The sequence below is a fragment of the Myotis brandtii genome, unplaced genomic scaffold (genome assembly GCF_000412655.1).
Source record: "Myotis brandtii unplaced genomic scaffold, ASM41265v1 scaffold116, whole genome shotgun sequence".
Classification (NCBI taxonomy): domain Eukaryota; kingdom Metazoa; phylum Chordata; class Mammalia; order Chiroptera; family Vespertilionidae; genus Myotis; species Myotis brandtii.
Genome location: NW_005354010.1, coordinates 2824345 through 2852141, shown reverse-complemented (window position 1 = coordinate 2852141; position 27797 = coordinate 2824345). Strand labels below are relative to the sequence as shown.

Here is a 27797-nt window from a genome sequence, read left to right as displayed (position 1 = left end):
GTCTCATTAGCACCACTACCAAAGTATATCTCCATCTCCTCTCCATTTGCTCTGCCACCATCCTATTTTAAGCCTCTATCACCTTTTTCTTGGACTATTGCAATACTCTCTCACTTTCCCCATATTCACTTTTTCCCAACACACCTTAATTTTTCACACTTATCTGTCAAAATAAATGTATAAATTGTAAATTATATCACATCCCTCTTGCTTAACACTCTTCTATTATTTCCTATTTCTATTGGAATAAAATTTAAACTCCTTACCAAAAATAGTTTGTTATGCTCTCATTCCTGCATATTTCTCCAACTTTATTATTTATTCCATTTTTTCTTGCTCATTATTCTTCAAACACATTGGCCTTTTTTTCACTGCCTAAAACATGCCAAGTTCTTTCTTATTCCAAGAAATTTTCATTAGCTTTCCTAGAATATTGCCTCTATGGCTGCTTCTCATCCCTTGTGTATCAACGGAGCCTTCCCTAACAAGTCCAGTAAACAGCATTCTCACTATTGAATATACTAATATTCTCTCTAATGTTTCCATAACTCAAGTGCATTTGTTCATGTGTTACTTGTTTTCTCCCCTTGTGCACTGAAAACACTATAACGGTAGGTCTCAATTATGATACCTGGTACACCATAAATAGCTATTGAATTGTATGACTTAAATTATTAAAGTTCATAAAGAAGATATTATTGGAAGCATTTCATATGTTTTTAACTAAAGGGAAGTTATGTAAATGGTGAATCAAAACATGTAAATACCAATGTATTTTGACTATTGTGTAGGCTAGATGCCAACCTAATGCTATAGAAAGATGTGATAAATGAACTAATAAATAAAAACCAATCACCTATCCTTACATTGAATTATTCTCAATGATATTCTAAGTCAAAGGCAGAATGCCTTTCTCTGCAATAGAGATTTAATTATTCTAATTATGCCAAAGTGATTATAATTCTTACTAACCTGAGTCGGTAAGAAACATAGACATTTAAAAAGTCCATAGCTCAATGGGTTTGGTATTAGATGCTCTCTATTGCTTTCTTACTTATTGTGTACAACAGATTATCTGCCCCCAAAGATGGATACCTTTTCTTGAATTTCTAAGTAGACCTCACTCTAAGTGAACTTTCGTTTTATTGGAGAAGTCAAGATACCATCAATTGATTGTGTAGCTCTTATGAAACACCAATTCTCTAACTTCACTCCACTTTATAGAATGTAGAAGTAAAGTAGTCATCCAAGAACTGTCCATTGGTCTTGAAGGACAGTTATTTAACCAGATGACCTGTAAACATGTCCTGGATTCAGTTTACAGTTCCGAGTTGTGATTAATTTTGTAAATGAGGAGATATTGTTTAAAAAATAATCTCAATCTAAAAGTCTTTTGAGGATCTGCTGAGATTAAGGCAGTGTGCTTGGCACTCTGAAGGCTACAGTGATGGTCAGAAGTGATTCCTACTCTCAAGGAATTCACAGTCAAGGAATAGGTTTATTTAATAAATAACTACATAAACCACATCCTGCAAGGTGGAAGACAACCAGTTCCACCATAGAGGTGAGAAATAAGGTGATGCAGAAATTCAGAGGATAAGATGAATTTCCCTTGAAACTATTAGAAAAGTTTTCACAGAGGTTTGAAAATTAAGCAGAACCTGGATGTGTGAAGTAGGGGAACAGAAGGACAGCATCTTTTATCAAAACAAAAGTATGAAGTCAGAAAAGTGCAGGGGATGCATTGAGAAGAAGGAATAGGTCAACTTGGTAAGATCAAGAGGCATATGCAAGGGGAGAAGAGGAGAGATTATAAGGTCAGAAAAGTAGCTTGGCATTCTATTTCAGGAACCTAAAACATAAGGAAAGTTATAGTAGGTGAACTTCATATCATAAACATTGGGGAGTCATACAGCACTAGATATGAAGGCTGTGATGTGAGTAGAGTGGTGTAATAGGAAGCGGTGAGCAAGAATATTGGAGAAGACATGACAGGAAGGTATCTCAAAGGTTTATGATGGTGATATGAGTGGATATGTTGGAGTTAGTTTCAACAGGATCTGGCAACTCTTGAGATGAGGGCAGTAACAGGGATTCAAATGTGATTCAAAACATTTCAAACTGGTTGACTGAAAGGAAAGTTATATCATTAAAATAAATGGACAATCCAGAAGAGGAGCTTTTATTTTATTTTATTTTATTTATTTTTTTATTGATTAAGTTATTAAATATGTGTCCTTACCCCCACATTACCCCCCATGCCCCCCCACTCATGCCCTAAGAGGAGCTTTTAGAAAGGAAATTGTATATGCAGGTTGAGAAGTATCAATTTTGTATGCTAGTAGTACACAAAGTATGGAATCACAGGTGTGGTCCAGTCCTGTGATCACTGAGGTTATCAGAAACCATGTGAGGTGATGAATTTTTCAAAGGAGACATTATAGAGAGATTAAAAATGATTGATGATAGACAACCGGGATGCCTACATTAATTGGATCAGGAAAAAAGTAGAAGGATAAATAAACAACGGAGGAGTATTGAAAGGATAAGGAGAGACTAATGTCATGAAAACCAATACAGGAAACACTTTTCAAGAAGATAGTACCCATGAATATCAAAGTATGCCTTCTAACTATGTAGCAGCTAAAAAAGATAGCAATTAAGAAAAGATTTCTAGTTGTCTCAAATTGATAATCATGAAATATAGAAGCAATGTGAACCAATGGAAAAAGAGTGGACATTGAAATCAGAGAAACTGGCATCAAGGTCTGATTCTGTGTGGTTGAGCTATGTGCTTTGGGGTAAAATTGCTTTGTTTCTCTGGACCTTAATCTCTTGACTATAAAATGGGGATGATACCAGAATCAAAGGGCTCTGAGATTAAATTTAGTAAAACAACATAGGGATAAGAAGAGGCTGTTGGAAATAGGTCTGTTAATCTAGGTCTCTCTTGAGTTTGCCTCCCATTTGCTTTCCATGAACTTCCAGATGATCATGTGTTATGGAAAAACTTACCTGAGTTTGTGGGAGTTTAGGTTAAATTAATCATGACCACAAATTGCAAAATATTCAGCATTGGCCCCTAATCCCTCCTGTGCAAAGCTGAATATAGGAGGAAGCAGATGGAATAGGTTTACTCTGAAAGTCCTGCCACAGCAAATGTTCAAGACAGAATGGTGTCGACAGGTTCAGAGGGCTGAGCAGTTGGAATGACAACAACTGTGTCCTTGATGCTTGCTTTTGCAAACCCTGGTGCTTAGCAAAATGCTCTGTTCATAATAGAGACTCGGTAAGACTCAAAGCAGCCAAAATAGCTGTTTTGTTTGTCCTGTTTGGAGAGATCTGGCTCTAAGGTAATACACATATTAGAAAAGGATTTTTAAAAAGGATAAAGCATTGATTGGAAACAAGAAACATTTTAGGAAGATGGTGCAATCTAATGGGTATTGGTGGCAAGCAACTAGACAGATGTGTAAGCCAATGAATACTTGCCACAAATACAATGTTGTATATGTTGCCAAAAGATAAACATCCCCCAAATCAGGAGTCAATGATGGAAACAAAAGGGAAAAAAAAAGCTGAAGACATGAATCAAAGCCTCATGCTGTTTCTAAGTTGTAGACAACAATAGAGAGACATGGCCGAAACCGGTTTGGCTCAGTGGGTAGAGTGCCGGCCTGAGGACTGAAAGGCCCCAGGTTAGATTCCGGTCAAGGGCATGTGCCTTGGTTGTGGGCACATCCCCAGTAGGAGATGTGCAGGAGGCAGCTGATCGGTGTTTCTCATCGATGTTTCTAACTCTCTCTCTCCCTTCCTCTCTGTAAAAAATCAATAAAATATATTATTAAAAAATAAAATAAATTGACAAACTTTAAAAAAAAACACAATAGAGAGACATGGTTACTTACACTTAGATCTGTTCTTATTAATAAGTAGAGAGGCACACAGATAAAGAAATATAATACCAGATGCCATTAACTTCTTATGGAAATTGATCTTTTATTTTTATTAGTAAACAGTAGGATTGTAATCAATAAATGCTGCATCAACGGTCAAGTGACTAGCCTTGCCCGTTGGTCTGGGTATCATGGTGCGCACCGTGAAGAAAAGCACCGAGACCCCATACTGCTAAAAAACGCAAATGACGTATTTTGTATCAAGAAAAGATGGTAAAATCCCGTGTCAAATTGTTTCAAGGTTTCTTTCTCTCCCGAGTCCATCTCCTTTGCTGCATTCAAATGTACTATGTAGAGCTGGAACTTTGTTGTGAAGTTCTTTTCAGCAGTCACGCGCCCAATGACTATGCATAAAGGGAAAGTGTGTTTGTGTTTGCTGCATAGGAAACGAGAGCCTGTGGTTGATATATTTCTTCCTTAAACACTGCAATCAGCCGGATATTTACCATCTCCTCCTCTCTCCCCGCCCTGTGATTGCTTCTCAGGCCACGGCACGTGTTCCTGTGGCCGCTGCGTGTGCGAGAGAGGATGGTTCGGAAAGCTCTGCCAACATCCCAGGAAGTGCAACATGACGGAGGAACTGAGCAAGAGTCTGTGTGAATCAGCAGATGGCAGACTGTGCTCCGGAAAGGGTGAGTCTCTCTGCCGGAGCCTGGCCTGGATCCCTGCTGGGACACATGGCTTGTACAGCAGCCCGCGGCAAACACCCCTTTCAGACCGCACTTTGCCTGAATGAAAATCACTCTGTCCTCCGCTTGTAACCGGACCTTATTAAGTGTGAAAGTGAACCACGTGAAGTTTAGTACCCAAGGAAATGGAATGCATGAGATGGGTTGCATGTGAAAAGATCCGCAGCCACTTGTAGACAACCTCCTTGTGAATGGAATGCAATTGATAATTGTATAAAGAAGAAAGAACAGTAAGATATGCTGGGACCTGAATGGGCCCCAGAAGGCAGAGGTACAATCATTGAGTTCACCTGTGAAAGAGCAGAGCCCGGGTCGGGTCTGCATAAAACGCTCTGGAAGCTCATGGGATTCTCACTAAATGTTAGGGAGCGGCCCTGCCTGGAACTGAATGTCAATCTCCCGCTCTCCTCTTCCGCTCAGCTGCCTCCTTGCAGAACAAACCACCCCCCTTTTCAGACTTTTATAGCTGAAGCTACATCTACCCTCCAACACCTACCCTGGGTCAGGAGTGCAGGTAAATGTCTCTCTGAAGAAAACACAGTGAAGCAAAGTCAATCTGCTGAGGAGGCCTCAGAAGCAGAACTCGCCTCTGGGATGTGCCCCTCAACAGTGGCTGTCGCTACCGATGATCACTCAAGGCCAATGCTCTCCGGATGAAAGAGGCCTCTTGACGTAATTGCAAAAAATAAACTCAGATGGAGGCTGTGACCACATTTGGTGCCAGGAGGAAGGCTGAGAATGGATACAAACATGCTCATTTTAATAGCCGAGCATGTCCTTGGTTTCCAGGAATTCTGTGTTTGAGGCTGGTGTTTACAGAGTTCTGGCAAGGAGGCCATGCCTTCCACCTAATGCAATCACAGCAGCCAAGCAGCACTTAAATGCATTTAAAGCAATCACTTTGTTCCCCGTTTGTTCTCGTATGGAATTCATGCTAACTCCAAGTCCTAAGCAAACCTCAGCATTTCAGTACTCAGGGGCCCTCAGGTCCTGGATACACTTGCTTTAGGTTCAAGGAGTTCTGTTGGCCCTGGCAGGCTTGGCTCAGTTGGGTGGGCATCCTCTTGTGCTCTGAAAGGTTGCCAGTTTGATTCCCAATCGGGGCACATGCCCGGGTTTTGGGCTCCATCCCAGGTAGGAAGTCTTGCTCTCATATCGCTGTTTCTTTCTCTCTCTCCCTCTCCCTACCTCTCTCTCTAAAATTCACTTAAAAAACCTTTTTAAAAGAAAAAAGAAGCTCTGTTGGGAGGAGGAAGGAAAGGTTGAAAGGAAGAGACAGAGGGAAGGGATTGCCGAGGAAGAGATTAACAAAGAGAACAGTAAAGGTGGTAGGAATAGAATTAACTATCAAGGTGGAAGCTGGGGAGGAAAAAGAAATGTTATCAGGTCAGAAAGGGGGTGTCCTGTGTATAAAAAAGTACTCAGAATGATTAATTTGTTTGAATTAGAGTTATTTTTTTCCCTGAGTATAGCTTCAAACACAGAGCCCTAGCGTTTAGATACTTTTGTTGTTGTTGGTTTTCATGACGGCATTATCCTTGGAATAAGGCTATTAGCTTTTCTGAGAAACTCTGCTAAATGGAACTTTTGTATTAGAACATTGGTGTGCTTGTTTATTTTAAAAATCAGCCATTGTGTGTGTGTGTGTGTGTGTGTGTGTGTGTTTCCTAGATACTATAAAATCACTAACATTGTTCATAAGTGGGTCTTTGCTAGTCATGTTCAATTGCAGGTACAGGAGGAGAACACATACACACAGCCATGCTCACCTGTGTGGTGAATACCATTCTGTCATTTCCTAGCTGAATTTCATGCAAAGAAGAGGAGTAGTTTGTTTTCAAGAAATAAACATTCTCATTAAAGTCATTACATTCTGAGGAGAGATTTTCAGCATCATAAATATCAAAAAGGCCCCCAAAAGGGGGTGAACCCAAAGGCATTTCCTCAAAGCAAAACAAGAAAATCTCTCTAGTTAATGCCTTTTTCAAATTGCTTGCTTTAGGTGATGGAATAATATCTGCAGATCAATGAAGGGTTGAAAGCATGTATTTTAAACTGTTTGTTTATCCTTCAATGGGGAGAGATCTTCAAAAGGAGACTGGATATAAAAGCTGCCTGTGCTTTGAAGCTGGCGCTAGAGAGGATGGTGGGCATTCTGTCTGCAGCCGCTGACTGCAGGCTTCTTTCTTCCCACTTACTCTGGAGTCATCAGTGCTTGATTCTAGAAGAACTGGATTACAACGGGGCCCATGGAATGGTGCTCTCCCATAGGCACAGAGACCCGTGGGGATGCAGCTGTTATTTCTGTCTCCTGAGAGGGTACCATCCACCCCTTGCCTCAAGAACCACAGAAAGAGCCTTTGCTGGTTTGGCTCAGTGGATAGCGCATTGGCCCTTATACTGAAGGGTCCTAAGTATAATTCCAGTCAAGGGCATGTAGCTTGGTTGCAGGCTCAAAACCCAGCCCCGTAGGGCGGGGCACTTGCAGGAGGCAACCAGTTGATGTATCTCTTTCACATCAATGCCTTTTCCCTCTCTCTTCCCCTCCCTTCCACTCTCTTCAAAAATCAATCCTTGGGTGAGAATTAACAAAACAAAAAGAGAACCACAGAAAGAGTAACTCACAAAATGGACAACAGGTTTTGACATGGTAGCAGAGAAACCTATTCCAAGTTATTTGACTGGGGCTGGGTATTTTTTAATAGGTTTCATGGACTTGCCAGAATTCCATATACTTTCCCTCAACATGGTAAATGAAAACCCCTCACCCTGATCTTCACAAAGGACATTGGAGTGTTTTTCTTTCTCCGACTAGGGGACAGGGAGGAGCAGTGGGCCTGAGGTCACCACCTGGTAGCCTGGACCCAACTGTTTCCACCAGGCACTCCTCACGATCTGGGAATAAAGCCGTCACCTCAGGAGATGATGAAGAAATAGCGTTTTATTTCTTTACAAATGTATAGCCAAGACAATAAATCACTCCATAGAAAAATTTAAAACTAGATACATTGCTGTGACCTTCATAACAGATGGAGTTGTGAGTACAATAGTGAAAACTGCCTTCTGGGATGTTGGTGGCAGCATTTTGTCGGCTTGGTGAATGGAAAAGAAAGTCCGCTTTGAAATGGGGCAGCTGACAAGGGTGCTCGCCCTTACACTCAAGCTGTTCATGTGAATCACCAGAGAGATGAGCTTAGAGCCAGGTTTAACTCCCTTTGCAGAATCCAAGCTGTAATTCGTCGGCTGTTTGTTTGCTGGAGTATTTATGTGTATCCAAGAGTACAGAATCACCTTTCTAGGTCCGGGTCATCACCTCTAATATTCTCAAAGATGTTGTCTGATGATGGCTGTAATTGCATGTCACTAAATGTCTCCTTAGAACTCTTACAATGACACTGTTGAGTCCCACATCATCCAAATAAGCCCATGGTACACACCCACCCACTCACCTATCCCTCACCTATACCCCATCCTGGCAGTTTCTTCATCCCTGAAAAGAGACAGGGTAAAAGTTAGGCTTCAAAACCAGACTTGGACCTGTGTTTTAGTTGCCTCACCCAATATAACTGTCAGTGGGAATACACAACTCATTTTTTGAAACTATATGAAGGTTTTTCTTGTGAGAGGCATCACAGATAGGCAGATAGGTAGATAAAACAGTAGATGGAATCAGATGGAAATCTTTTTTTGCCCCCATGGCCCTGGGCAATTCCATTATCCTCCCTGTATGTCCATTTTCTCATCTTTGAAGGCAGAAGAATTTCATTTATTTCCCTGGATGCTCTGAAGACAAATGAGAAAATGTGGTTGAATCCCCAAGGAATGGAAGCCACTAAAAAAGTATAGAAGGGAGATGGAAGCATTCTTAACAGTCCTCAGACTGAGAAAGAAAATAAATGAATTAGTGGTGTTGTGGTCAGGAATTTACCACCCTAGAGTTCCTGCCAAGATGGACCAGCTTCTCCCTAAGGCTGGACAGAGTCTCATGGGCACGAGTGGGTGCCGGTCCAGCTGAGCTAAATAATCGGTCATCTCCTGGCAGCCATGTGGCTTATATCTTTCTGACAGAATCCTTTTCCTAGGACTTTCCCTTTCCAGAGTAGGGCAATTTGACCCCTGCTTATTGATGAAAACAGCCAGGTTGCTCTATAACAAAGGCGCTATAAAACATCCTAATAATGACCACGCTGTGTTAGTATGACATGCCATACTGCTCCTAGTTTCACAAGCAGTAGAAGAATTTCCTACCTCTGAGATGCACTGAGAATTCACAAACAGGAAAAAACAACCCAGCTGGGGAAAACGCTGATGAGAGAAGCTAGTTTTTCATAGCACATACAAAAATCAACCCCCATTTTTCATTCTAAGTATTTCAGTGACTAGCAGACTTCTGAAAATGCAATTTACTTGTCAAATGGTCTAGCAATGTATACCATATTCACTTTAGCTGAGCTGACCAGTTTTAGGGAAATACTATACAATGGCCTGAAGCTAAGCATTGGAAGTGAGAGCAGTGATCAGAATAGTTCTAGAGCCAGGGGACAAGTTTAAAGATGAAATGTGATTTTTTTTTTCATGAATTGTGGCAAAAAAAATTATATCCTAGGAGTAATACATAAATATCATGGACATATAAAGTCATTTACATCTCCATGTGTTGTAGAAACAAGTTTGAAATATAAGGGAGATAGTATTTTAGAAACAAAAACAGTGGAATTCTTCAAATAATCTTCCTCCACTCACAAAGCACTAAATATGATACCTTCGGAGGATATGTTAATGAAGTCATTAAAATGCCCCAAGTTTTCATAGTTTTCCAATATTGCTCTATCCATTTGCAAAATGCACAGATGACTGTTGAACATTTCTGTGCCTAGAGATTTGACAGAAAGTCTTTAAAATTAGAATAAATAAATTTCTAAATAAAGAAACACTGTACCTGGGTGAGATGACCAACTCTCACAGACTGGCCTGGGAGGCCCAGTTACAGACCCTAAGCAACCAGCAGGGTACTGATCACTCATTAGAACGGAAAGTTGTCTATTTTGCAACCTCGCCCCTCAGTAAAACAAGTAAATGGAACCATGCTGCGGTTAAGTAAGAAGTTAATAAATGTAAACACAGTTCTCAGCGTGTAACTAATTCTGACTGCTCCCTTTCCCTGAGAAGTGTGACAAGGAATATCAAAAGTTTAATTTGGCCATTGGGGATTCTTGCAGCTAAAATGCATATATGAGTTTCTATAATATAAAATAGCATGGGGTGCTTAATGCCTGGGACATCTTTATGTGCATCCTTTCATGAGAGCAGTAATGCACAAAAGTTTCTTTCTCTAACCCTTTTTTAATTGCAATGTTTCATAGAGACACTAATGATTGATTTCTTCCCCCTCCCAATATATTTTGAATTTATCAAGTTTGTTATTTTATAGAATATGTCAAAATAATTTTTCTACTTCACAGTTGTTTAAGGTGATAGGCATCTTTGGTAAAAGGAAATCACATCTAGAAAGAACAATCAATCCAAGGAAATAGAAGGAAGCAGAAGGCTATTCTTTGTGTTTATTTTTAACTTGAAAACTTTCTTTACTGCTATTGTAGAAGTAATTTTGCCACGAGAAGATGTTTAGGCTGAGGGAAATTTCTTCTCTGACACTATTTAATTCCTATATTTTCTTTTCTAAATGTGCCATTAGTAAAACTGTTTCTCAGCAAGCCAAAATATCTTCAATAACCAAAAAGGAAGTTTTGAATTAGGTAGGAAATAAAAAGAGAGGAAATGAGTGAAGTAATGGAAAAGGTGGTTGGATCAAGAGCCTCATAAAAGATGGACATTTGAGGCGAGGGATTAGAGCTCTCCTGGATGATGGCAGGGAATCCCAAGGGTGAAACTGGATAAGGTAAATATACATGAGTGAGTGTATGTGTATTTTTAGCACTTTAATGAACCACCCAGTAGGCAGGTGAGTCCTTACTTTAAGAAAATCATGTAAACAAAAATCCAAAATTATAAGCACAATAAATTTAGTAGTTGTTTTAATTATAAATTGCACCCTCATTTAATAGAACTTACTATTCAATTCCTTTAAAAGACAGACACTTTGAAAACATGATTCAATTCAGAAAAAGAAATTTTAAAAGCGCATATATTTTGAACACCTTTTTAGAAGGCCATCTATAAAAATCAGCCACATTCCGCCCTCATTGACATTTCAACCAGACTGAGCCATGGAACATTTGCTCAAGGCTAATTGCAACCGTCTAGATCCATAATGAAGCCTTTCAGGATAACCTTTATGAATTACAGTAAGTAACGCTCCCTTTTAAGCCACTGGCTATTCCATAAACTTTTACCTTTGGAAGGTTGGTTATTAGAAGCCGATTGCCAGTACATTGATAGTATTCTACTCTAGACGGAAACCTTTAGTTGTGTGGTAACGATCAATAATACCCTTTGTGATTTCAGGTTCTTGTCACTGTGGAAAGTGCATTTGTTCTGCTGAAGAATGGTACATTTCAGGGGAATTCTGCGACTGTGATGATAGGGACTGCGACAAACATGATGGTCTCATTTGCACAGGTGCAGTACTGACCCACTCTAATTGATCTGTGCCACATTTTGCAATAAAGGTGAATGACCCTCAGCACATTTTGCTGTGGGTCACTGGGCAGGAGAGCTTTCATGTACTGAAGGGCCAAATAGTAATATAAAGTACGTAAAGGGAGGTGGGCATTTCAGAATAAGCACTAACATCATTCCCAGGCATAAAAGAATGCACCCAAATTATATGATTTGGAGGAAAATTCCATATAAAGTAACTTCCCCCAATTTACACATATGCAGTTTTATATATTGCAAAAAGAACATAATTCTCTTGACAACTATTGCACTTTTAACATGGTGTAGGGACTAGAATATATTTTAAACAGGACCCAGGCACCAAAGCTGTTTGATGCGTTAGTTTGTTTTTAGGGAATGGAATATGTGTGTGTTGGGGGGATGGGAATAGGAAAACAATTTAGGAATATAATAGATACTGCTATCCTGAGTTTCTGAGTCCTAATAATTGGTAATTAAAATATTTTCTTAAACAATGTATAGGGGAGATAGAGGCATATATTTATTCTCCTTGTTTTTAACTAAAGGTAAAAGATGAGCATGTGTGTGTCATTAAGTTAGACATTCACGTTCTGCCCACTCCTACTACACAAGGCTCCTCTTCTAGCTAATTATTCAGCCTACCTCATCCTATGTCAAGGAGCTGTATGTTCGTTAGCATTGATTGTTACACATAACCTGCTCTCTACAGAAAAAAATTATTCATGGAAGCCCAGCTGGAGTGATACTGATGGTCATTATTAGATTGATACTAACTGGATGGTAGCACCAAGGAGGTGCCATTAATTGTTTAAAAGGTCAGATTTCCTATAGCTGCGTAATAAGATAATAATAAGATGGCTGCACAATACGAAAGTTTTCAGAGGATGAATGAAATTGCTTTGATTAGGAACAGTTATGTTTTATAATAACATATATTAGCTTGGTATATTTCAATCATAATAATGAACCTCCTGTGTGTTTTACTGCAGGGAATGGAATATGCAGCTGTGGAAACTGTGAGTGCTGGGACGGATGGAACGGAAACGCATGTGAAATCTGGCTTGGCACAGAATACCCTTAACAATGAGAGAGGACGGGGTTCTTCTTTGCCTAGGCCATTAGAAATATAAATGCAGAGGAAGCCGTGTATAATCACCACGAGGACAGGTCCAACAGACTGTTGTATGTTTTTCTATTTCTGAAAGCCCGGATGAAATCTGGATACCCATTAAAAATGAGTTAAGCAAACTCAGATGTAAATAACACCAGGAAAGAAAATTTCTCCTACAATTTACATCAGTGGTTCTCAACAAGGGTGACTTTGCCACCCAGAAAACATCTGGCAATGTCTACAGACAATTCTGATGGTCACACTGGGTGGGGTTGGAGGGTGCTCTTCGGGCGTCTAGTGGGTAGAGATCAGGGATACGGCTAAACACCCAACAGTGCACAGGACAGTCCCAACGATGAAGAATTTTCTGACTTCAGATGTCATTAGTTGCAGAGTTGAGGAAAGCTGAATTACATGGTTGTTAAAAATGCACATCCCTACACAAGAAAGGCCATTTTAGACTCAAAGAAAAAGAGCCCTACATAAATCCATTGATCATATGTTGCCAGAATTCCCCATCACTCAGTGTTTCCATATGGAAATGAAGGCAAACACACTTGAAGTACAATGTTGGATTGGGGTGGGGGTGGGGGGGCAGAGGCCAGATCACCAATGCTTTTAGTCATTAAGTCATTTGTTTAGTCTCACTTTAAACTCACAAAAGAAGTTCTCTTAAGATGAAGGAAGAAATTATGGAAAATGTACAATTTAGCATTTTTAATAAATAGTGACATAAGTTGTTTACAATCTGTGTCAATATGTATTTTACCAACTGAGGACTGACTAACAAAAGAATGAATTGCTGTTCAAGAGCATCCATTTTTCTGTGACTAGAGCATGTTTTAAACTGGACATGGGTTACATGTACAAGGAATCTGATTTTTCCCTAGAAGTTACTCCATGGTAACTTGCCTTTTCAAAAGACAATATCTAGTTAGGTCTATGATGGGCTGATATATGCATTCATTTCTCTTAAAAGGCTCTATTATTTCTAAGGATACATTTCTCACTGGAAAAGTAGGGCCATACATGGAAGTCAAGAAGAGACGTTGCGATAAAATGGTACCAGTCCCACAAGCTCAGAAGATAAAAAGAAAAATCTATAAATGGCTTAAATAGAAGTTACAAATATTCACTCAGTGATAGGAATAAAATGTTTATTTTCATAATGGTGAAATTTCGCTCTGTATGAAATTCACATCAAATTATGAAAATGTACAATAACTTGGACTTCCCTTACATATTTGCAATCAAGTCTACTTATACCCATTAGTTTAGGCAACCTTTAATTATTTAGAGCTAAAAAAGACCCACTTTTTATTTAATGTGGATTATATTTTGTAAAATCCTGCAATAATGTAATAAAATCATTTTATTATTGTTTAAGATGAAAAATTTTACTTGGACATTTTACTTAATGATGTAAATATTCTAGACTCATGGTTTGGACTTTATAAATCAAACCACCAAAAGTGAGGAAAATGTGTACCTGCAGGGTTACTTAAAATTTACATTAAAAATTATTTAAGAGAAATTTAATTGATGCTGATTTTTAGAATACTGACAGTGTTCTCTGACTTTAACAGATTTATAAAATTGTTATCTCTATCCTGAGATTAAGGAGTGCAACCACACCAGTTGTATCTCAATTGTTCAGTGCATCAATTGAAATATCAGTTTTGTAAATGAGGGAAATGTAAGCAGTTAAGAAATTATAGATATATAGATAGATATCTATACATCTATAGATATGCATATATATATAATATCCTTTCCTCTTCTCTAAACATTTTAAGCCTCAAACAAACCTATTTTAACTGTTCAGTAGCAATTTCAATGATGACTGATTTGATGATGGACCCATGGGCATTCACTACGTTATCACGGTACAGTGACATCCATAGTCCTTACTGCAGAGCTCTGCTTTTGGTGGAAAGGACCAGATAGTAAACATTGTAGACTTTGTGGGCCACATACATCTCTTTCGCATATACTCTGTTGTTTGTGTTTAAAACAGTATAAAGAAAAAAAAACTCATTCTGAGCTCCTGCGCCATACAAAAGCCAATTGCAAGCTGGGTTTGGCTCACAGCTGAGGAATAAATGATCAACCTGTGCTTTGATGGAACTGCCGTTAATTTCCTGTTTCCTCACATAACTCCAGGTGTGTCTTATTTTTCTTGTAATTATCTATATTTGTTATCCCTTTTCATTAACAACTACAGCAAAAGTGTTTCTCTTTTAAAAATTTAATATAAGAAAAGAGTTCTCAGCAGTTATGTTTTTAAAGAAAAAGTTTAGATATGGAGAAATGTTAATTATAAAGTTCAGAATGGGATTTGTCCAAAATTTTTGATAATGAAAATATATTGCAGTCAGCTATATTCTGGGTTCCTTTAGTTACAAATTATTGAACGAAAATTTTCATATTTCTCCTGTGTGTGTGTGTGTGTATGTGTGATGTTGACTCCAGCTTGCAAACATCAATAGATCTATTAAGAATTTAATTTATATGTTTAAATGGGAAAAAGTTAAACATAGTTACATATAAAGACCTACATTCTACCCTTCTTAAATGTGATTTTGTACTTTGACTTTTGATTCCATTACTAAGATAGAAACTCCCTCTTTAAAAAATGCCAAGGCAAGAGCAAATTTGTAATAGGAGGAGGGAAAATGTGCCAATCTCATTGGCCGGTTCAAGTTTGTCCCAAGTTACAGTGAGATTAATGTGAATTGAGAATGATATAATAAGTGATGTTGGCCACAACCTTGCTTGCTTTGCAAACCATCACTGAGGAATCCTCCTAAGAGGGACTTCTCCATAGAATTCGACTAAGGTCCTAAGACCTAAGAAGAGAATCATTATACCCCATTTCTCCCAGGACTCCTTGAGCTAATTTAGATTCCTTCAACACATTGAAAGAAATGACCACACCATCCCAGATGCAAATGCAGTCTCTGCCAGCAGACATCAGGATTAGACTGAATAGTATAGCAAAACCAGGAAAAAACCATAATTCAGCCTTTGTTTTCAGACTCTATCAAAACTTTGAAACCCAGTTCAGTATTCAAGCATCAACAGGTTCTATGTACCACCTTGTAAGCTAAGGAACTTAAGCGATGAAATGTATTTTCTCCAAAGTAACCCAATTCACATCTGGATTTTGATATGCCTACATTTAGCTGAATTGCTTTCTCCAGATATAGTCTAGTTCTGAAATGAAATTAAAAATAAATTTCAAATATTTTCACTTCTAAATTAGAGTTTGAATCAACCTGATCTCCCCTTGAAATGTTAATTCTCCAATTTAATATTTAGGAGAAAACTGTAAATGAAGTGATACATATCTAATGTTCAATACATATTTAACATGTTTTGTTTTGTTTTTTAAAGAGAACCTAATCTGATATTGGTCATCCTGAAAACATCTGACTGTTTTAGTGCTTTAGGTACTAATTAAGCAACTAGCCAGATGTGATAAACTGTGCTTACTCTTCAAGAGGCAATTAGGCCAGGCCAGTGTGGCTCAGAGGTTGGGTGTTGACCTGTGAACCGGGAGGTTGTGGTTTGATTCCTGGTCGGGGCATGTGCCTCGGTTGTGGGTTCAATCCCCAGTGTGGGGCGTGTAGGGGAGGCACCAGATCGGTGATTCTCTCTCATCATTAATGTTGTCTCTCCCTCTCTCCCTTCCTGTCTGAAATCAATAAAATAAAAAAATTAGAAAAAAGAGGCAATTAGAAGGACTGTGGCAGGAATTTTATGGGCCCATTGTAGGTCTCCTGAAGTCACCCCCAACCCCAAAACACTCAGTGCAACCTAACATTTAAAGCAAGAATTTCTAAATTCTCTAGGATTTATAATGAAATAATGCTTAGTTTCAACTTACTCTCTACAGAGGGTGGACCATTTGCATCTATTCTATAATTTTCCCAAGTAAAGTTTTAGCAAAACATTTTAGAAAGCAAACATAAGAAAATAAAAATGGTATCACTTGAAATACCAAAACCATTAAACATTAAGCATTGCTGAGGGATGGGTGAGGCAATCAGCTAACATAACAAATCAGTAGAAATAACCCTCCCACACCAGATATGCATGCAAATGCATGAGATATTAGACTTGATACAATCAACATACATACATGTAGGTACAAAACACACGGTCTCTAAATACAAATGAATTCCATCAGATTTACTACACAGAACATCAATGGTGACAGATTGCACTTACTTAATAACATCAAACTTGATTTTGAGGGGAAAGAAGAGGGTCTTATCCCAGAAAAAAATAGCAAGAGAGGTATCATCAAAGAGCTAAAATTTTCTTTGGCACAATAAAGGGGGAAATTGAGTTTACCAACTTATTTACATGACATGTCTATATTTGTGGGTGATGCAATGCCATTTCATTACATAAAGTTGTTTGATGTTTTATAATATGCCTTCCTATAAATATTTTATTCAGTGTGTTGTATTGGTGAATAGAACAAATGATATTAAACACAGAAACTGTACAAAGCAGACACACTCTCTGTATGTAAATTGAGAAATACATACTAACAGTTCTTGATATCCAGGCCCTATTACATGCAGTCCATCCGTGCTGCCCTTGTCCTGTGCAACAGATGAGACCAGACACAAAGGAAGTGATCAGACTAATTTACAAATAACAAAGACCCCCTTGCAATATGTCTAAACATATTTTGGAAGAAAGTATTTTGACATCCATTCATAGGGATAAAGGCCCATATAGACAACTCATATAAAAAAAAAAAACAGGTGTGTGCATAAATCTCAGTTATTTAGAAAATAAATATTGTCTTAATTTTAACCATTACACAGGCTTGCAGGGGAAACGAAACCATCAAATGAGGTCTGATTACCAAAAGCAAATTGGTGGGGTTGCTTGATGTGTGTGTTGCGGTTTGGTGGGGTAGGGTAAGCCCATCTAATTGGAATTTCAAGTTAAATTATACATAGTTTGCCACATGTTATGAATTATATGTATTCCTTAAATAATTAGTTAATGAAATTCATCTAATATCTTTTAACTTATCCTGTTAAAAAAAATAGGCATTAAAATGGTGTAACAAGAAATCAAGAATGGTCTAAGGAACCATTTTTTTTTTGTATTTGTACTTTAGCATAATCAACAATAAATCTACTCAAACATTATGCTAACTTTTTATTTTATTAAAATGGAATCCGATATGAAAATGAAATAAGCATAAACAGTTAAATTTATACTAAATCTTTAATAAGCTAAGCAGGACAATATTTTAAAATGCTGGGCAAGGGCTGTCATGGAGACTTAGAAAAGCAGTGACAAAATAATTTCCCAGTAAATACAGTGCAAATGTGGGTAAATGGCGACTGGGTCATCCTCCCGCGTGGAAATAATCACAAGAGGCCAGGATAATGATCCCACATATAGTTTTCTATAAATGAGGTTCAGTTTGGTCTCAATGAACTCTTCCAAGAACAAAACATTGAATTTTATTAACTATACACAGAGTTAACAAATATATTTCCAAACAGTTTAGTATTAAACATTTTGAAACCCTTTATATCCAATATTGAACATTTTGCGTAGTTTCTTCACTGTGTAGTCAATATTCGCGGCCTTTCTTGGTAGTTGTCTTCCCTAAGCTCAGAGTTACTTAAAAGGAAATTAAGAAAGCAAATAAAACAAAAGCAAATTGGTTGAACGGACCGAAAACCTGATGTTTGAACGGGTTGGTTTGCCTTTAGTGTGATCTAGAACAATTCAACAGGCTGCATTCTGAGATCGTGGCAAGGCACCTCCCTCCCGGCCCTCGGGCAGCTTGGGCCCCAAGAAGCTGAGTTGGAGGTATGGACTGGTGAAATACACAGTACCTGACTCAGCATGCTGAGCTAAAAAAAAAAAAAAATATTATTTCCTAATGTGTCCAGTTTAAAAACTTGTCATTAAACACCAAAAATATTAAAGTCTAAGTTATAACTAAGGTTTGCTTTGCTGCTTCAGAAAAGAACACAACAGCCGCCTTGCCCATGCTCTGCTGAGTATGAGTGGAACGCAGCCAAAACCCGGGATGGCAATAAGTCCGGTTCATTAAAAATAGGAAGGATTATATCTGAAATGGATTTAGGTAGCGCACTCTTGTAGATTGTAATTGTTGTGTGGGGTTTTTTTTTTCTCTTTTTCCAAATAATGAGGATTAGTAGATGAAAAAAAAATGAACCTTAATCAGGCCTACAAGGCCTACAGAGTTCTTTGGACCCACTTTCTCAAAAACCAGTGGGTCTTGCTCGCTGGGCAAGGCAAATGTTACCATTACCAGTAAGCTTGTGATATGTATAAAACACACACACACACACACACACAAAGAAACTAGAGGGGGGTGTCAAACACATATCGGAGAGAACTTCCCACGGACTGTGTTTGACCCACTTCTCACCCCGGCAACGCCGACCTCAGGAGCACAGTACCTGCCACTGAACGGAGCGTATATGTGTGTTTAATTGATAGTGTGAGCCAGAGACAACACTCTTAATCTTTATGATGCGTTTTGTAATAATAGGTTTAGAAGGCTTCCTGATTCCCTGATCGCTCTCCGAACTAAGCCAACTGCAACATGTAAGATTTGGAGGAGCACAGTCCCTGCAAAAGGTCACGGACAGTGGAGCGAGCAGCCCTGTAAAAACGGGAAGAAGAGAAATCCATAATAGCACAGGTTTACAGCTTCTACCTAGAAATTACTCAATAGTATTTGTGTGCTACAAAAGTGAACTTAAACACATGGATGTTGCTGAAACAGGACTCAAAAAGGATTATGGGTAGCTGTCAGCAGGCAAGGTATCGAGTGTACTTGTGAAGTATGTCATTCACATGAAGTGTCACAGTCACAGAAAAGATATTAAAAAGGCATTCCATATCTGGTAGGGCATTCCATGGTCTGAGTTTAGCTGGTTGTCCAGGTGTCTTCTTGTTGTGGGAGGCGCAACAGGTTGAGATTGATCCTCTTGCAACCAAGAAGTTCGAGACAGCAGAGAGCAAGCATCCGCTTACTTCCAGCTGCTCCTCGGCCACGGGAGCAGAAATGTCTGGCAAGGATACATCGCTCAGCTGTGCTCGGGACCAGTAAGTCACAACACCTGTGAGGATCTGGCTATGTCGTCTTACTTTTGTTGACTGGTTTGCCTCCATTCATTATTGCAGACGCACTTGTGCTTTTACTTGGCGTCACCCCAGCCTTCGGGACCGTTTCTCCAACGTCATGCAAAGACGGTTCTCGGTACATGGCAACTAGTGACAGGAAGGAGGGCATGAAGAAAAGAGGAAAAGGAAATGTTACCAAGTTCAGTTCAAGAATCAGTACACGCACACACCGCAGCAGTTTGCCCTGTGCTGTTTCCCTGCAGCAAAGCAATGCCAGTGGGAGGGATACCTGTTTTAAAGCAGTCATTTCCCGCCCTCAAATAGAAGATATTACTACCTTCACAGTCTCTGGCTTATATAACTAAAACATGTACATAGGTGTGCATGGATGTTTGTCCAGGAAAGAAGGTTTAAATGGGAGACATAGCCTCTTTGAGGGCCTAAGATATGAAACACACACACACACACACACACACACACACACACACAACACACACACACACACACACACACACACACGATATATAATAGGAGAATGGCAAGTTTAAATCTAATTCTCTTTGCATAGCAAGGAAAACTCAAATTTCCCTCACACTGCACACTGTCAACACTTGAACCACTCATTCCTATTCATCTTGGCAAGTATTTACACCCTAGATCATTAAATTACTTTTCTCTCAAGTGGTTCAAAAGCAACAGAGTCACACTAGTGTCAACATCCAAGCTATACAAAGCAATAACAAAGAACTCGCTTTCCCTAATCAAGGCCTTCAAAGGTCATTGTTTATATTTTCTCTCTCGGGATAATGAAAAGAGACCCTTAAATAACTGAAGGCAACTGTGTGGCATTTTCTATTTTTATGCCTCATTTTCTGATATATTATTAAACATCTAATAAGTGATGTCATACAAGGCAGAAGCACAAAATGGTAAGAGAGCAAGTGGGACTGACATCTGGTAAGCTCTGAGAAATTGCCCGAATAGTGTCTGGCCACACAGTTAATCGCAAGAGTTCATGTGGCTTTTTGGAAAATGATTATCAGGAATCCTGGGGGAAAACATTCAAGAGCGACTGATTCTTGGGGAAAATAGGTGAGTTAAAATCATCTGCCATCAGAAACACAGTGTATTAGATCCGCCCAACCTGCTTTTTTCGGCTTTTGAAAGTTTATGATGCAGAAGGTCCTAGAATAATGTAATTTGGTTCCAGTTCATTTCATTATAATGTTGATGGGAAAAAATTGATTCCCAGCTGGGGCTACTATCTGTGTGGAGTGTGCACATTCTCCCCATGTCTGTGTGGGCTTTCTCCGGGGACTACAGTTCCTCCTGCATCCCAAAGATGTGTACATCATGAGGTGGGCTGGGGTGGCTACACTGTCCCAGTCTGAGGGAGTGGAGGTGGGTGTGAGTACTCCTGTGATGAAGGTGTGGGTCCCAACTTGGGCACTGAGCTGCAGGGATAGGCTCCGCCATCCTTGACCCTGAACTGGAATAAGTGGGTTGGAAAAGAATTTTCTTGTTTTTATTCATCTTTCTTAAATGTATGTATAGCTCACATTTATTTCATTGTTTAATCTTAAAAGTGTAATGGGTCTTTATTTAGAAGTTTGGTGATATTTTTGTGACCAGAAATATGCAGTGGGAACTTTTGTTTATACCGATTATCTTAAATTAGTTTCATTAAATGCTGTTTTGCTTAAAATTTCAGTTTCCAAGAACTTATAGATAACATTAAGTGTGGTCTTACTGTACTTTATGAAGAGACCTTATGTTTAGTTAGGAAGAACTACTACATATATTCTCCATGTTCAAGGTGGTAAAATTTTACCTTTTGCATCAATAAGTCATGTGATTTTTTTTAGTAGCACACATATTTGAAAATGCTTGTGTACATCAGACCTATATTAACACATTGTATGCGGGCCGTTTTTGCTAATTTTTTGCGCAAATGGCAACGTTCAGTAAAATTACGATAACTTTAGTTTTACATATTTTTTTTTCAATGAAACTTTTTGTGATTTACTATAAAATGTATACTGAATTATTTTTCTTAAATTTTAAACAGACAAATACTGGAAAACTCACTGGAAATTGTGTTTACCAGTCAACGTAAAACATATAAATACGTTTCCTGTATACAATGTGTTAAACTAGAGGCCCGGTGCATGAAATTCGTGCATGGAGGGGGAGTTCCCTCAGCCCAGCCTGCACCCACTCCAATTGGGGGCCCTTTGGGGGATGTCCGACCACTGGTTTAGGCCCGATCCCTCTTACAATCTGGGACTGCTGACTCCTAACCACTCACCTGCCTGCCTGCCTGATTGCCCCTAACCCCTCTGCCTGCCTGTCTGATCACCCATAACCTCTCTGCCTGCCTGCCTGATCACCCCTAACTGCCTCTGCCTGCCTGCCTGATCGCCCCTATCTGCCCTCCCCTGCTGGCCGGATTGAGCCCCAACTGCCCTCCCCTGCCAGCCTGATCACCCCTAACTGCCCTCCCCTGCCAATATGATCTCGCCACCAACTGCTCTCCCCTGCCGGCCTGATCACCCTTAAATGCCTCTGCCTGCCTGATCACCCCTAACTGCCCTCCCCTGCGGGCTTGATCTCCCCCCGAACTGCCCTCCTCTGCGGGCCAATTTGGTTCTGATTGGTCAGTTTCTATGTCAGTCAGCGTCAAAAGCTCCGCCTCCTAGGCAGCCATTGGCTCCTCACAGTTGACCCAGATTTGGTTCTGATTGGTCGGTTTCTATGCCGGTCAGATTCAAAAGCTCCGCCTCCTAGACAGCCATTGGCTCCTTACATTCACCTAGATTTGGTTCTGATTGGTCAGTTTCTATGCCAGTCAGCGTCTCTCAGCCTATCAATGGGGCCTGATCAGAAAGGCGGGGCTGATCAGCAGCCCTGGTGGAGGCCTGGAGAGAAATGGAGACATGGTTGTTGGCCAGGCTGGGAGAGAAAGAGAGGCAAGTTCTGATCAAGGGCTGCCACAGCGGCTACGGATCAGACCCTGCCTCTCTCTCTGCAGGCCTCTCTCTGGGCCTGATCCGCAGCCCCCTAGGCAGTCAGTGCTGGGTCGTGGTGCCCACAGTGGCTGCAGTCAGTGCTGGGTCACCAGGCAACCCAGCACTCACTTCCGGTCTGGTAGAGCCTTTGGTGGTAATCGGTCATTACAAAACTGGCTCTTTATGATATAGATGACTTGGCAAGGTGGTAAAAGGGATTCATCCACAGTCCTTGAAGCACTTTTCAATTGCTTACCAATTCAGTTAGGAGACAACAGCATCAGAGCATTAACCTTGATTGTCTAGCATGAAACTGTATAAGAGATATGAATGTCCCAGAGCAGTAATGATTAATTAAGTAGCTAATCTGTCCTAACATTTCAATGATATAATTTATATGCTGTATGGGTCTTGAAAGCTTGAAATTAATTTCCTCTGTGATAACCTCTGTCACTCCAATACACCCTTAATTGTTTATTTTAGAGTACTTCTATCTGCTAATTATTTAAAAATACTGTTTCTCTCTTCCTCATATATACATATAAATAACACATGCACACAAAACAGTTCAGTGTGTGATTGAAATACAAGTGATATTATTATATCACACCTTTAGACTCTCAAGATATTTCTTGTTGGTTATACCAAAGATCTGATTTCTAGAGTTTGCTTCAGGTAAGAGAAACATAAGGGACTTTCTTGGTTTTCATTACATTTATGCAGCTAAGAAACAAATTTTTAGAAATTTAGTCAATTCTTAACTGTCCATATTAAAAAAGTTAATATAAAGAAACAAAGGGAGGAAGTGAACAAATCAAAATTTCTTTAGAGCTTCCATTGACAGTCTTTAAATTTTTCACTTGCTTTTAAATATTGGTAAGTCTGATGGTTTCAAAATTCATTTAAAAGAGTAAAGCAAACCCACCAGTGTGGCTCAGTGGTTGAGCTTGACCTATGAACCTGGAGGTCATGGTTTGATTCACCATCAGGGCTCAAGCCCAGATTGCAGGTCCATCCCCAATGGGGGTCGTGCAGGAGGCAGCCAATCAATGATTCTCTCTCATCATTAATGTTTCTGTCTCTCTCTCGTTCTCCTTTCCTCTCTGAAATCAATAAAAATATTTTAAAAACAAAAGATTGAAGCAAATATAGAGATGTTATTTTAGAACAACAGAGAAACCCTCTAATTCCTTATTTATCCTCTAATTTATCTTATGATTTATCATAAACTAGTAATGAGAATAATTTACTAATTTTTCAGACTCTGGAACAATTTTTCTTTTCCTATATAGGCCCTGCTGGTTAATCATTTGGGTTTTAATGACTTGTTCTCGAGGCAAATTTAGTTAAGGGTGATAGGAAGTCAACATCATTGAAATTATAAAGATGGTATTAATCAATAAGAGTAGTTTTCCAAACTTAGGCAAACTGAAAGCTAATTATACATTGACATATAATTAATATTTAACTTTCAATATTTCAAATTATCTTATTCCTATGTAAAGAATATAGATTATAAAACTAATGTGAATTTTTTCTTTACAGTTAAGGCTTTCCTGTAGGAATAAAAAAAACAAACAGAAAATCAAACCTTCTAAACTAGTTTAAAACGTTTATTTAGTTATTGTAGATCTAATTTTCTGTGAAAAGTAAACAAAAGTATTTAAATAGAAAACACTTGTGAAAAGCCTCGATATCAATTTTTTGTAGTTCTCAAATAAATTTATATAGATAAAAGTAAATGACACTCTGGCAGAATCGTTGATGAAAAAGGTGCAGATATTTCTGATTAATTAACAAAAGTTTATAGCTTGCACTCTGAGAATCTGATAAAATTAAATGCCTTCACTGTTTACAGGAGACTGTAAAAGAAGGTAACACCACAACTAAGAATACTAAATAATTATGCAGCTTGGAAGGAAGATATGTAAATCAATAAGTTCTTTAAAGGACAAGTTATTGACTCTTCATTTTCTGTATTTATAATAATTCACAAGAATATGGTTTTACTTTAATCTAGATAACATAAAACTGGGCAAGTGTATTTATTCTGTAATACTCAAAACTAAGTTTTTCTAATATACCTATTATCACAGTCACAGATTTGTAATGTTATTACAAATTTTTAAAATGTTAAAGTTAATTAAAATTTTCTAGGGACAAAGAGGTTAGGGCAGTGAGGATTTGCGACTTTAGAAGTAGACAGAGATGGAGTTTTGCTGGAATTTTTTAAATTAATGGATTATATATGTGTATACATTCTCTCAAAATTTGTATACATGTGTCTCTATACAAATACTGCCACAGATATACCTATACACAATAAAGTGTACAACTCTTAAATGTACAACTTAAGTAGACACCTGTGCAACCACCATACAAGTCAAAATAAAGAGCATTTCCCGAGGGTTCCTGTGGCCACAGCAGAGCTATCAATGTGAAGAATAAATGTGTACTAAATCTGATAAGTATAATACACACAGAACGCTCACCTTCCAATGGCTTGGGTAGAAAATGAGCTGCTGGTTTCGTTTTCTTTACTCTGTTTCCTTTCATAACTTGCCCTTCTTTATTCAAACCCAAAAACCAGGCTCTACCAGATTCTTGTTGTCTGTACAGCATGGACGAGTAGATTACATAATAATTTTCAAAAACAGATTCTTTAAACTTGCATTCAGGGGTAAAAAGTTCCTGCCAAGAAAAAAGGAAGAAAAGAAAGTTAGAGGAAGAAACGGGGGTTTCACAGTGGTTTCTCTTCTCTTCTCCAGCAGTTTGTCCACCAAGTTGAAGGAGTCAGCTCTGGGGCAGGGATGGCCAGACGCACCTCTTCCTACATGCATGACTTATCTATACACTTTTCCCAATATGCAATACACAATGAATAGAGAAGCTGCTGTTATCAAGAATATATTTATAGACAAAGGTACAAGTGTTCTTTAATAAGAAAATAGAAGGCATAAGCAAACTCAAAATCTTTTAAACAAAAAAACAATGCAATCAGTGTATAACCAGAAAGAAGACCACAAAGCAGTATCATATCCACATACACTAAACAAATAGCAAATACCAGGTATATATATCAGGTGTTTGTAATCCATAGGGACAGTTGTTCATTAGATACCCTAACAGCGACCAGTTGTTCATTAGATCACTGATACTATAGGGTGATACATTTTACCAACAAAGAGACAAATGGAAACCCCAAACTAAAATCATAACAATCAGCTGGCGCACCAACGAGCTCCTAGAGCTGAGTCCAGGTGTGTGGGGAGCCGATATAGGATTAAACCTCGGACTGACCTGTTGGCAAAGTCACAAACAAGTCCCAGCTTAGAGGGCACAGTCCTCTTAAGCATAATTAGGCTTGACCTTATGACGCTCCCTAGATCTTATCTGGGAAGCTAATGTGCTGAGGGAAGTGCAACAAGAACAGTGATAAGTGAAAAAACTCACAAGAACAGTGTAACTTTGGTAACCACTACCTTGTTTACCTCTGACTATAAAAATAAAGGCTCAGCTTGCCTCAGGATCTTTCTCTGTGGCCTCAGCCAGGCACAGGACGATCCACGGAGACTAAAGAGAGCTAGAGAGTTCTGAACGCTGTCTCCGTGTAAAACATTCTTCACCTACTCCGTCCACACCTTTGGGAACCCCTGGACCCCCGGGACTGGACCCCGGCACAGGTGTGCTAGCTGGTTATAGTGACAGAGATGAAAATAATGACCCAATTCCATGGTTTGGAGCCACTTTGGAGAAAAATATCCAAAGGTGCCCTAACTGAAAACAATGAGTTAAATGCTATAACTCTCAATGCCATGATCTATATTGACTGATGAGTAGCACAAAGCTTTACTATTTTATGATTATCATTAATAACACAAATACCCATTGATGACTTTTACTTCTGAGATTTAACCTACAAAGACATTTCTGATAGACCTCTATTAAAATTAATTGAAAAATTCAACCTCTGTAGTTGTAGGCCTGGAAAGTCCCTTAACTTGTTTTTATGGCTATTTCAAATAGGCTGAACACTATGCTAATATATATGCAAAAGAGAGTTTTGTCATTAATTTTTTTTTAAATATCACTGTACTTGAAAAAATTTTTACCCTAATAGGATTTTATGACTACAGAAAAAAACTAACTTTCATTTTTCTTTGAAAAAGTAATTTTCTATACACATTCTGAAAAAAAATATCCTTTAGGGTCTAAAAATTAAAACTTTTAAGAGTTAAGATTATGTAACATAAGAAGGAATGTGACATTATTACCAGTAGAAACTTTCCTTCAATATTTCCCACGAGAGTATGAATTATCAACTAGTATCTCTTGCAGGTTATAATTTATTCAGAGTAACGCATAACTCCAACTAATTCACTGGAAGCAAACAGTTTGCCAAGAGGAAGATGCTTTTCATGACAAAAGTGGAAAATCCAATGATTACTTTGATGATATCAGAATAGCCAAAAGGTAGGCTTAGCCTCCTTCCAAAGGAATTATGTAGACCTTCACTTCTTCTAGATGATTCCACCTCAGACTTGATGATGATCCTGTTGAAATAAATGTTCTGGCCTTCTACTAAGTTCTATTTCTCCAAATACCCTCTTATTAGATCTCTCACCAATAAATAACAGTCTCTCCCAGTCAATCTCCAGACCCACCTCAGAGGAAAGACTAGCAAAAGGATGCTTTTTCATACATTTGTGGTGAGAAAAATAAAATGAAACACTGTAAATCTGGCTTATCCTCAAAAGACTAATAAGTATAATATATAGAGGCCCGATGCACAGATTTGTGCACCGGTGGGGTCCCTCAGCCTGGACTGGGCCCTCTCGCAATCTGGGACCCCTCAGGGGATGTCGGAGTGCCAGTTTTGGCACGATCCCCTGTGGCAGTCCGACATCCCCCAAAGGACGGAGCAGTGCTGGAAGTGGCAAGCGGCCGGGGAGGAGCCTGAGCTGGGGCCAGGCACTGCTCACGCTCATCCCGGCCCCACTGTGCCTGTTGCTGCCACCACCACCGCTGCTCAGTAGCTCTGCCGCAGAGGCAGGAGAGGCTCCCACAGCTGCAGCTGCGCTCGCCAGCCATGAACCCGGCTTCTGGCTGAGCTGCACTCCCGCTGTGAGCGCGCACTAACCACTAGGGGGCAGCTCCTGCATCAAGTGTCTGCCCCTTGGTGGTCAGTGCGCATCATAGCTACCGGCTGGTCATCCGGTTGTTCGGTCGCTTAGGCTTTTATATATATCTATATCTATATCTATATCTATATCTATATCTATATCTATAT

General features: G+C 39.0%; 2 protein-coding genes across 3 annotated transcripts in view; one reads left to right on the top strand and one right to left on the bottom strand.

Moving 5' to 3' along the window:
* The window catches only part of ITGBL1 (integrin, beta-like 1 (with EGF-like repeat domains)), a 206394-nt gene extending 190777 nt beyond the window's left edge, over positions 1-15617 (top strand). Inside the window, exons 8-10 of the mRNA XM_014528332.1 lie at positions 4442-4588; positions 11111-11224; positions 12235-15617. Of these exons, the coding sequence (XP_014383818.1) occupies positions 4442-4588; positions 11111-11224; positions 12235-12326 (353 nt within the window). The 3' untranslated portion in view covers positions 12327-15617. The remainder of the gene's footprint in view (positions 1-4441; positions 4589-11110; positions 11225-12234) is intronic.
* A 918-nt stretch (positions 15618-16535) lies between these two features.
* FGF14 (fibroblast growth factor 14) overlaps positions 16536-27797 on the bottom strand; it is a 589987-nt gene continuing 578725 nt past the window's right edge. For both annotated transcript variants that reach the window (XM_005858188.2, XM_005858189.2), the window contains exons 4-5: positions 25000-25198; positions 16536-19646 (exon numbers count right to left, since the gene is read on the bottom strand). In XM_005858188.2, the coding sequence (XP_005858250.1) occupies positions 19510-19646; positions 25000-25198 (336 nt within the window). In that variant the 3' untranslated portion in view covers positions 16536-19509. The remainder of the gene's footprint in view (positions 19647-24999; positions 25199-27797) is intronic.